The 12,963-nt window shown below is 31.8% G+C and overlaps 1 protein-coding gene across 1 annotated transcript in view; it reads left to right on the top strand.

Moving 5' to 3' along the window:
• The window catches only part of LOC108749609, a 56,932-nt gene that overhangs the window by 38,938 nt on the left and 5,031 nt on the right, over positions 1-12,963 (top strand). Inside the window, exons 11-15 of the mRNA XM_018488408.1 lie at positions 444-890; positions 11,027-11,169; positions 11,445-11,632; positions 11,881-11,983; positions 12,074-12,235. Coding sequence (XP_018343910.1) covers positions 444-890; positions 11,027-11,169; positions 11,445-11,632; positions 11,881-11,983; positions 12,074-12,235 — 1,043 coding nt within the window. The remainder of the gene's footprint in view (positions 1-443; positions 891-11,026; positions 11,170-11,444; positions 11,633-11,880; positions 11,984-12,073; positions 12,236-12,963) is intronic.

Below are 12,963 nucleotides of genomic sequence, written 5' to 3' on the forward strand. Positions count from 1 at the left end.
TATATATATATTTATATGCATAAAATACAGAAACAAGAAGAAAATTATTCAACGTTTAATATTTTTTTATAAAATAATTTTTCTCAGCCTTTGTCATCCTAATTATGAATGAATGGCATCTTATGAATGCATAATATTTATGAATAAGTAATTTCCATACACGTGGATGAATCACAAGTACCAATAAATAAATACTTTCAATAGAAAGGTTAAACGAAACGGAACGGCATTATGTGCAAATAATAAATATATACATACACACACAGTTGAATGTCTAATAAAATCAACAAATCGCTCATCATATCTAAATTATACCTATAATATACATGTAAATCGCAAAGAAGCCATTCATTTTTCATGAGACGATTACTCATTGTACTTTCACGTACATTGGTATCGTCAACATTATCCGACAAGAGAACAATTGTTAACCATCAATGCAGGTGCATCAGCCGGCGACGAAGATACAGAAGATGAATTGGAATACGGTGGAGAATCGCGAGCAACAACTCTTCCACGTGGAATGCAATCCGCCATCAGTGCGGCTACTAATTCCTTGCCGCGACTATCTGTGCCGAGCGTGCCGACTGGCCTGACGACGACGTCGTCGTCATCGGCATCTGCAACAGCAGCAGTGACGTCGACCTCGTCATCGATGCACAAGGCGCACAGTGTCTACCATTTCCTGCCGCAGCACAGCGGCGTCAAATCCGCTCGGTATCGACCTCCCGGCTTCGCCAGAAACAGCAATATCGGGTCCGGCGGGATCGGCAGCGGACCCAAACGTGCCGTCAGCGCACCGGGCCTGCAAGTTTCCGGCTCGCAATCGACCACCAGCAAGCGGGACAATTCCAGATCGAGGAGGCAGCAGGCGATGTCGCTCACGTCGGGTAGGTCATATTATATTCATGTTTCTTTAAACTATCGTCCACAAGCTGATACAAAAAGTCGAATACTTTCTAATTATAGATCTCCTGACGATTTTATTTTTTATTATATCTTTATTTCAGGTATTGCATATTAGTGCTTTATCCTTCTAATTTGTTTTTTTTTTTATTTAAAAATAAATACATATGTGAGAAGAGAATGTGTGTGTGTGTGTAATATTTTAATAGATGAATTCTCAGAGCTTCTCGTATGTACTGAAATTCTGATTTTACTTCTTAAGCTACTTGAATAATAAATAACTTTTGCAACTAAAATATCAATGTACTTTCTCGTAATACTTTAGGAAGATCTTGTAATTTTAATGGACAATCTTTATAATGGGAGAAAGTATGCGACTTTTGATATATTCTTAGTCATCAATTATAGAATATTCTGCTATTTTAAATCTCATTACATTTATGGCAATATAATAACATGAGTGATCATTATTTATCATATGTAATGTTTTATTAAATGATTTTTTTATTATACAAAAATGAAAAAGAGACGGAGGGAGAAACGTGTCTTTCACGTTTTAAATCTGTAGGCTAGGTTTTGAGAGACAGGGAGAAAGCGCGCATGGATAAAAGGAAATTCGGTCGGTGGATACGTGTGATTCCCGCGTGATAAATTAGGCGGTCGCGTCGTCACGCACACGTGGCGCGCGCCATGCAAATGATTAAGTGTAAATATGAAATTATACGGCGAGCGTCGTTGCAAAGAAAAACGCACGGCAAAAGAGAAAATTGTAAATTTCTTTGCAGGTGAAACGGCGGGAAACGGAAAGTTTACGGAAATTCACAAAACGCATAGTTTCTCAGTAATCTTATCTTATCTACGCTCGGCCTGCTTACTGGATGAAACAAGTAACAACTTTTTCGAAAAAAATTTTCACCTACTCGATCAAGTTTTACGATATATAAAATTTATTATAAGCAAAATTAAGTCTTTGTGAAAACTTTTGTCAAGAAGAAAGAATTGCCTGTTACACTTCAAAAATGTGCTGACGTTGAACGATTTGATCGTGAGAGAAAGAGAGACAAGGGGTTATATTGTATACTTATACATTTTACATGCGCGAAAGCGAACGTGATTTTTATCTGTAAACTTGAGCAATCCGAGTAACGGCTAATTCTTTTAGTTGTCTCCTCTGAAGGCGTAAACGCTGCGAAAATCGGGATAATATTGCGAAAGCGTGCTACTCGTCGCGTGAAATTTGGTGTAATAACAAGTCTGAGCTAATTCTCCGACATCTTCTTATACATTCGTTACACACACGCATTTGCTTTTTCTCTGGCATAAATTCAATTAATTCATTTACGATTATGTCATGATTATCCATTGCGTCATACACCATAAAGTTTCATTTTCTGAACATCATAATATTTTCTTGGTCAGCACTTGACTATAATACACGATCATGACACGCAACCTTTATGAAAGTACCTTTTATCCTTCCGCCAATAACGTTATATATATATATATCTCTCTTTAAAAAAAAGAAGAGAATAAGTAGATTTTATAATATGTTAGAAAAAAAAATATATCGAAGATATAAACTATAAAATCAATAGATAGTTCAAGGAAAAACTTTTTCAGGGAAAAGTTGAAACTTTAAATATACGATAAATGAGAGAGAGAGAGAGAGAGAGAGAAAAAATATAGTAAATCCGAAATTATTTATTTTAAAATATTTATGCAATTGAAACGCCTGTTTTAATTATTACAATTAAATTATTATAATATAATAAAGCAGAAATCAAAGAAATTATCCAAATATTCGATTATTAAAATCACAATACGGAATGTTACAATAAAAAATAGCTATGATTTTATACAAAAATAATTTTATTTTTCTAATATATATATAAAAATCTTTGAAATTAAATTCTACGAACGGATATATTAATTCGCAGACAAATTTTGACTAGAACGAGTCTTTGTATCCGTCTTCTTGTTTAACAAATTGGAAAATATGTCCATCGTTTCTTTGGAAATCAGAGCTCTTCTGAAGACGCACAGTTTCTCTGGACTTGCGTCCTCCAGTTTCTGAAGTATACGGAAGCAATCGCCTCTTTTTCTTTGCGAAATACGGAAAGACGCGTGTGCCGTTTCATTTCTGCGGAGATTGCGCGTTTTTATGCACGAATAGAACGCGCGCACTGATAATGTGCCGCTCGTTCAGGTGCTCGCCCGTGTGTAACAGGTGCAACTGCTTTATTACGAGGTTTCCCTTCGTTTCTCCGACATCCCTACCGAGCTCCCCGCAGCTCCCGCGCGACAATCGATAATGCCACGCAAGGGCCACTCCTCGCACCCGCACGCACTCCGCATGTGCGTACCTATTGTTGAACCTTTCGCCCTGTTACTCTCATAAAGCAATGTCGTAAAAGCAACATTTGTGCATATTCAACATCGCAAATTCGCTTGCTTGTAACGAATTTAATTTATTGTTCCTCAGTTTCCACTTTATTTACCGAATTTACGTGTAACACATATTTCCGTGAGTATTTGCACATAAATAAATCAACAATTTCAATGTTTTCGTGCACCATTATGTGTTTGGCCGGCTTATCGATCGGTGAAATATATCGCAACGTTTGTCGAGCATTAACCCAGTCTACTTCTGAATGTGAATGTCTCTCGATAATAATCTAGCTTAGCTATGTTTTTCTTACCTACATAACAAGTTATCGCAGCTAAAAATAGTGGTTAGAGAGAACCAGTTGCAATTTCAGATACCGTTAAAAACATTCTTTATTTTGGTATTATACTCTTCTCTCTAAAAAAATATATTCTTATTTCTTATAATAGAGAGAGAGAGAGAGAGAGAGAGAGAGAGAGAGAGAGAGAGAGAGAGAAATTAATCTATTTCTTTTAATATATCTAAATTTTATATTTAAGTATGGCTCTTTTAATCTAAATACATACATTTTGAAGTTATAATAATTATATTATATTCATTCAATATTATTTTCATACAATTCTAATGTCACGATAAATGAAAGTTTTGTATTAATTATTTTTTAATTTAATATACAATATTTAATATATAATATTTTTTAATTTAATATGCAATATATTATATTATATTATGCAATAGCATGCATTATGCAATATGTAAAAATTAATATATTTATTATATAATTTTATTTAAAGCTAAAATAAATAATATTATTTACAAAATAATTTTTTCTATCTATATTAATAATGTTGCTTTAAACTCAGCAATTGTCTATATTAATTGCAATAAATTAACTTTACTCCGATGAAATTCAGTTTTTGCTGTTCAATACAGTATCTAATGAAATTATAAGGTCCTTGCCACTCCCGATTCCAACTGCGTCTCTTGCGGATCGATAACGGAGAAAACCACCCTTTAACTTATGATTCGTGGAAAAAATCGTGTGCATAAAATTTCATCATTGAACGATCATTTATATGATGGATTTATATGATGGATTATTCTTTCATGTATGAAATTCTGTTTACGAATAAGTTTTATTTAAAATAGAATTTAATGTCAATGTGATTAAATTTTAAACTAAATATTATATATATAGAGGAAAGTCCCCTTATTATGAGATAGGCGCTTAATATGAGATAGCGGCGTTTCTACTAAACTAATAAATGCTATCTATTTGTTCCACCATGAATTTATTGCTCTTGGATTGAAAATTATTTAGTAGATAATTCATTATTAGATCATGCCTGTAGTCATTGTACAATAAGATTTTAGAATTTGGATGTCTTCAAGTTTCATTGAAATGAGCTTTTAAATCTTGTTTATTATTTAATAAATAAATATTTGGCAATAAATTTTTTACGTAGTGATAGAGTAAGGTCGTATTAATAGAAAAATACGGGATATGTTGAATTGTTTAATTACAGAAGTTAGATTTTATGATCGTAAAATCGTAATGGAAATCGTAATATAAGATATTTAGGGTATTTTTAATATGAAATAATCCATGCTCCTTAATAATTACATTATAGTGAAAATTGTTGTTAAAGTATAAATATTATTGTACAATAATAAAAAAGACAACTGGAATGAACGATTTCTCGGGACATCTCATATTAAGAGCACAATTTTTTGACTTTGCGATTTTACTCACTTTTTACATTTTTTTAATTTTCAAAAAAAAATGGAATTTGAATTAAATTTTATATGACGTTATCTTAAAGCTTATTAATTTCCTTATTAAATTTCCTAAAGCTTATTTAATTTCCTTTAAAATAATATATTATTTTTTTAAATTCTATCTATAGACTTCTAGCATTTATCCAAAATGAACTTGGTATCTCATAATAGGAGTCTTTCCTCTAATATTTAGTTTAAAGTAGTTGATATATCTGTTAGATAAAAATGCGTAAAATAAAATACGTAAAATAAAATAGGTAAAATAAAAATCCTTCTATAATTAAACGTCAAAATAAAATCTTGTTCTACTTGTGCTCCTTACTTTGATAGTTCCCTTTAATATACAGTATTACATACATCCGTTAATCGATTCAACGCTTATTGGAGCAAAGTCGAGCTCGAACTCGATAAAAAATACATATTCCGATTAAATCGATTGACGTGAAAATTTTTTTAATATTATTTTATCTTAACATTTTTTTTGTAAATAATGCGCACAAAACAGATGTAAATTAAATACATTGTAAAGAAATTAAATTTTATTTTTTTTAACATGTTTTATTTCTCTTTCAGTTTTTCAATTATTAAAAATTTAATGATTTAATTAAAATATTTCATCTTAATTTTCTAAAAAAATGCTTTAGATATCTTTTTCGTAAAATCACGTCAATACAGCATCATGACTACCATATACGGCTTACACACATTCTACGTTATATGCGTTGCTCGTTTATGATTTCTGAGTCGCAAAACTCCATACTCGTTCGCCAGTTAAACTTGTTCATCTTTTTTTGCTCGTTAGAAATCGGTCGCCGACAGGTTTACGTTCAACGTCATAGACATTGCAGTGCTCTATATTCACCAACCAATGATGGTTATTATGTTAATTAAACCAGATGAATTTTTGTGCGAATAAGGACTAATGCAACTTTTAATCACCGTTTTATGCCGCAAGTAGTGCAGGATATTCGAGTCATTTTATTTCCATTACATAGCAAAGCTGTCTAACTAATAGCAAACGTATATATAAGATATCTTAGATTATATTATATTGAAACAAGGTTAATCAATATTGATTTTGATACATACTCGTATAAACAATTCGTAATCTTTTTATGTTTCTTAAGAGCTTTGTTTATGCGTCATCGAAATACGTAAAATGTAAAAGAAAAATTCTCAAAAATTAGAATTTTAGAACGAATGAATTATGGAAAAGATTAAGCTGACGTTAAAAAAGTCACGAATGTCGTTGAACTATCGTTGCTGTGAGTTTCGAAATGCGTGTCAAGCTTTTTGCACGATTGCTAGAACGGTTCTTCGCTTCATGGACAATCATGAAATAGGACACGTTACGTCTCTTATATACCCATCATAACATTCTTTAGATTTCTATGATTACAATTCGTTTCGGTCGATATTAACAAAATCGTGTGAATATATTGCTTTGGCCAATGTTGTATAAAAAGTAAATGCGGTATAAAAAATAAGATTAATTTTCTATATTGTTTTTTTTATTATTAATTTTTTATTTGTAAGATTTTAAAGAAAAAATGATTTGATGAATGCATTGATTAACAGTTCTACTTAAATATTTATTAATTTTTTAAACAAATCTTTCTATGTTTTATTATTTTTAATAAATATAGGTATTATTTATTAAAAATAATTAATATACGATGTCGGAAGACTGTTTAAAAAATTTATTATAATCTTGATAAATGATTAAGTTTAAAAATGTTTTCAATTAACAAAATTTTATCTCTAGCGCTATTTACAGGGCAAAAAGTATTCATACAGAGAAAATATTTTTTTAAAAAGCTCTATTCTCTTAAAAAGTAAATATCCAGCGAGAAACAAGTCATCGAATCATTGATGTCAAATCAATATCAATACGATGATTTCATCACCAATTTGACGTCGATTTGACGTTTAATTGACAATTATTTCTTGCTGAATTAACAATTTATTTATAAAGAATAAAATAGATTGTATGTTTCTTAAAATTATATATCAAAGAGATGTGTATTAATTATAGAAAGTATATTATCTGAAAAATAAGCAAAAATTAAAAATTGTTTGGATGCTCAAAAAATATTTGTACATTTGAGAAATTTAGCTTCTAAAATCAGGAATACATACGAAGCTCGTTTGTTTTTATTAAAACAGAACGTATTCATAAAAATGTATAAAATTGCTAATTAATGTTATTTTCTACAAATAATACTTTTTTCCTTGTGCGAATACTTACTGTATATTATTTGAAAATTAGTTGAAACAACTCCCTTGATGTTAATTTATCACAGCAATATGTCCTACATGCTTTGATAGAGTAATTCAATATTGCTAATGCGGGTTATTGCGTATGTGGTGAATCGTACACATGCATACAATCCTTTCCATAATTCTAGCAAATAACTCCGGCAGTGAATAACTTAATTATTCTCATATACGTACATAGCGTTTTTTAAAAGAAAAGTATACGGAATAGATATTAAACATGTAAAAAAAGAAAAAACGATAACGCAAGTAAAATGGAATGATTGTGTATCGAACGTGTAATAAATAATAAACGTGTAATGTCGGGAGAATTGAATAAAAGCATTTGCCAAAGTATAACAGTTCTGACTAAATACAATTATAGAAATTTATTTATTAGGTATATCAGAAAAATGATAGAAATACGTATGAAAAGCTGAAAAATTAATTATATATATTTATTCGCCAAGTAACATAATTTCTTTTATAATTTCATTTCTATTATTTTTATTACGGTTAACGGATAAATTTGCCTAATCGACCGTTTTGAAACTGATTGTGAGTTCTCTCGTATCAAGCGAGGCACTACAGAACTTTCGCCCACGTTCTCGATGCGTAGTACTATGCCCCTAATATGCCGTTCACGTGCATGTACGCGTACAGTTCATGCGAATAACGGGCGAATTGCGTTTTCCGCGCGGTGAGAACTGGAGGTAGCAAGATCAAATTTCGCAGAAAGACAATCCGATGGTGGCGAAATTACTGCTGACGAGACAGACGCGTGATTACTTGCGCTCGGAAGGACCGGGTGATTTAATTAACCTTCCCCATCTCGTATTGCGTGGGACATGAACACGCGAGAGTGTCTACAAGAATCAATCTTAATTTTAGTGACAGGATCTGCGACGGCTAAATTACATACGAAATGTAAAACATGCTAATTCTAGGACATTAATTTAAAAAAAAAAGAGAGACGAGAAAAGTTTATGTTAAAACAGGCATACACGAAAAGAATAATTTTGTTGAAATATCTAAAAATTTATAGCTAAATACAAATCTGAAAATTATAATTTTGTTAGATCATCAAAGTAATTAGGAATCTTAAGTATAATTAACGTTATTACAAAAAGATTTGACATTACAGCAATCATTTTAAGCGTCCTTTCCATGTGAAATTTAAAAAATTCAGTTTTAATTAGTACAGTAACGTATATGATAATATAATATCGTGATACAATACAATTAAATGTGAAGAGCGACTTTTCTTAGATACATCTACGTGGGATTATGACAAACTTTCTTTAACTGACGACGTCGAAATTAATAGAGCTCGGTATACACGTATTTACACATATGAAAGTCATTTTTCTCAGACGAAGCGCGGCGATATCTTGATGCGTTTACCTTGGCACACATTCGTCTATTTACAAAAGCTGTAAATTGATTCGCGAGCATCTAACTCTACCGTTATCGGAATATTATCGGACATGATTAGGTTGCACCGCAAAACGACGACTCACGTTGATTATCGGTAAATAATGTTACCCAACATTTAATTGTTCATTACAATCATTTCGCCATTATTCAGTATAACGTTGCTGTTATTCTTAACAAGTAAAAAGCAAATGTCTCTCTGTTTTTGTAACGTGACGCTTATATACGATACATTTAGGAATATTTGTTTTTTTATCTATGTTGACAAATCTACTAAATTTGCATATTGTTTCGCAAACATAATGCAGGCTACGCGCACAGTTTCTCGATACGTGTCGCGTCAGGTTGCAAGAAACACAAATGAGGATCGTGAAATCGATAAACAGCGAAGTTTAACAATGAAATGACGATACAAAAAAATAAAGGTGAAAGATTCAGAACAAATTAAAAATTGAAAATATATATTAAAAATTTAGATATCTAAGAAAAAAAATTAGAAAAATTATACCGTTACTTAAATAGCGTCTTTTTTCGTGTAGGAATTTTCTGTATGATTCTACGACTTCCTCGTTTACAATTATCGTATCAAAACTCGTTATCAAAACTCGCCAGATACTGGACCTTGAACGTAAACACTGTTAACATACTATTCGTTCAGGAAGGCAGGAAGGGAAAATATTATCATTGTTCCGTTTAGCTAAAGAACGAATAGAGTTCTTTGTATGAACGAATCCATCAGTATAACGAGTGTTTCGTTACGCATTACATCTCTTTCGACATTTTCTGTTATTATAATCAGTAAATATTAAATATATATATATATAATATCATTATTACTTTTAATTTTAAATCTTTAAAAATAATATTATTCTTTTATTCGTCAAAAGTAGAAAGTTAACGTGAGAAAAGAATCTCTATCTTCGTATAATTTAGTGAAACTCACTCTGATTTTCGTAAACTTGCTCCGAGATATGAATCAAGAAAACGAAATAAAAATAATTAGCCAGTGAGAAAAATCTGTCGAGTCCAAAAACTAAATTAATGCAAAAAGAAAAAATGGCAAAAGGTGCTCGTTATTCAACTTTCAAGGAATCTTCTACTCGAAAATCCTGGGCCACTAGTAAAATGATGCAACGTCTTGCTTCGAATTGGTTGCTAGAGTGCTGCTGCGGTTCTTGTTACGCGGAACAGAAAACAGATTCGCGTTCAAAGTCGAATGATGCGAACAAAACGAATAGGAAAGAGAAGACGGAGTCCATCGAATTACAGATTTCACCTATCGATTCTGCAAAATTGGAAAACGATAGTCGACTCACATTGGAGAAAATTCCTCTGACAAAACGTGAATATGAGATATTGAAAGACGATAAGTTCCTGCAGACATCCAACAACAGCGAAGCTTCATTGGCAGGTCGCAAGGATGATTTCTTGATCAATACCTCGGATTCGAAGAGCAAATTTTCGTTTAATAGTGGAACTTTGAACAACGGAATGAAGTGCGTAATTGAGAGTCTGCCAGTCCTTTCGAAGAAAGAGAAGAAATCACTGTCGGTTGTTGAAAAGAAAGCATCGCAGAGCGATTCAGAGCTAGAATTTCCCACGAGTATCTTCGCCAAATGCTCAACGCGATGCGGACAACAGAAAATGTCCGCGATGAACATTCCTGAATTGATAATAAGTTAGTTTAAAAGCAACATAACATTAAACCTGAAGAGACGGCAAAAGTAGTAGAAAAATTTTACCCGACATTATTTAACTTATAACATAATTAAACTTAATTAAACATAAATTTAATAAAATATATATATAAGTGTATATAAATATAATTCATATGAAAAATATAAACACTTATGTGCGCAAATGAAAAATTATTTAAAACAATTGCAAAAATTACTTTAAATTATTTTAAAGTAAAAATGTTTAATTAAAATATAGACAAATAAATTAAGTACGACTATTATTATTACAAATCTATAAATTATATCTTATATTATCTTATTTTATCTTACATTATTGAAATTTGATTGAAATAAACAATAAAATTAATTGACCGAATCAACGACAAAATTATATTTACTAATATTTAATAATTTAGCAAGACCTCCGAAATTATACTTATTGAAATAATATTGATGATTGTTTTGAAGCTTGCATAAACATTTTTTTAAATAGAACTTTATCTTCTATTCTTGTTATCTTTTGATCCTTGAATTGGACCCTGAGTTCAGTTTGAATAATCAAGTTTCCTTGTGATTATATATATAGACGATGGAAGCAGTTTGTCGGAAGCATGCAGCACGCCAATTATCGGAGCAGGATCACGAGCAGGCTCTAGTCATACAGTCTTAGACATGGACGACATCGATCCGGGCCATCTCGCCACTCGGTCGTCTCTGTCGAGTCTCGGGGTAAGTTGATGCGTTAAAAATTTCTTGTTCGCCTATTGTGCATGGAGGATGGATGTCAGATTGCACTACGTGTTTCGCTCGATCCCATTGCCCTTCTCATTCTCAACTTTCAAGAGAAATCATATCTATTATTGCGATTTAACGCGAAGCAGATTGCATCTCACTCGGATTAACGGAACGGCAGACAGGCGCTCTCACCGGGAGAACGACGCGAACTTTACGACTCCGAGATCGCCGTTCTAAAGTCCTCACGACCCTAATTCTCGCGATTCCAGGCACGCTCGGACTCGATGGCGTCGGTATACAGTGGTGCGGGTGAGGGACGTTGTTGTCGATCCGTGGTAGTCACAGGTGAGGTAGAATTCGCCTTGCAGTACGACTACAAGAATTTGACGTTTGAGGTGCACGTGACCAAGTGTAAGAACCTCGCGCCGGTAGATGTAAAGCGCAAACGATCGGATCCGTAAGTATCCCATTTAAAGCTAACACGCACGTGCGTCTATTCAATTTTTTTTTTATTATATTTAAATAGAATAAATTTCATTATTTCTTTATATAAAAATATATAGTTTAATTATTCTTATTCTCCGTCCATACTTCATTTTACAAACATTTTTTATAAAATTATAAAAGACGATATTTTAAACATTAAATACGTTTTTATTATTATTTTTTTTTTATTTCTTTTTATTCTTTTTTTCCTTCTCCCAGATACGTCAAGGTATATTTGCTGCCAGATAAATCGAAAAGCGGTAAAAGAAAGACGAAAGTGAAGAAACACACATTAAATCCAGAGTTTAACGAAACGTTGAAGGTAAGTTGTCCAACGTGAGTTGGCACAAACATCCGTTGCTTGTTTGCATGACAATTAGAAATTCGATGTTTCGTCATTGCGCGATTTTAGTTCCATATGAGTCTGAGTGGTCTGGAGACAAGAACACTATGGCTGACGGTCTGGCATTCGGACATGTTCGGTCGCAACGATTTCCTCGGTGAGGTGCGAATGCCGCTGGAAAACAAGATATTTGACGATCCAACGCCACATTGGTATCCTCTTCAAGAGAGGGTAAGTTTACCGCTCATTATAATATTAAAATAATGCAGACAACGGCATTGATTTTCCTTCGAAAAATTAAGAAACGTATCTCAAGACTTTAAAAACTATAGAATCACTAATCGTTTCCGAGTGAAGTAAGTCTCTGTTCATTGTGCATTCGAATAGATTACATCATTGTGCATTTAGTAGATTGCGTCACTAGACATTCAGCAGAAAACATTACTATTCATTCTTTCCGTCGGAACGCAGGCTGCAACTTCAAAGCTGTTTAATTAAAATGCTTTCGATGTGGTCCGATATAAGCGCATGTAATTATAATATGAAAAATGCAGAGTGTATAATTCTTATACAAATAAGTACTATATATGTCGTAAACATAATTAAATATATCAATATAAAATTTTCATTTCTTTAATTTTTTTAATTAAAGACCAACAGGAGGATATCAGACTATTTACTAGTACAATTTATTAACATATATCAGATGAAATTTATAATTAAATAATATAATTATAACTAAATTTTAATTATAATTTATAAATGAAAAATTAATTTATAATTAAATTATAATTTATAATTTAAAAAAACTATAAATGACAAATGAAATAGAATTCAGTTAAAGTTTTTTTTAAACTTCGCACTTTTTTATGCCTACATGAAGGTTTTGATAAGTATGTAAAATTCTCTTTTTTTTCTGTGTTTCTCTCTCTCTCTCTCTCTCTCTCTCTCTCTCTCTC

This window comes from Trachymyrmex septentrionalis, unplaced genomic scaffold, assembly GCF_001594115.1.
Source record: "Trachymyrmex septentrionalis isolate Tsep2-gDNA-1 unplaced genomic scaffold, Tsep1.0 scaffold305, whole genome shotgun sequence".
In the NCBI taxonomy this organism is placed as follows: Eukaryota; Metazoa; Arthropoda; class Insecta; order Hymenoptera; family Formicidae; genus Trachymyrmex; species Trachymyrmex septentrionalis.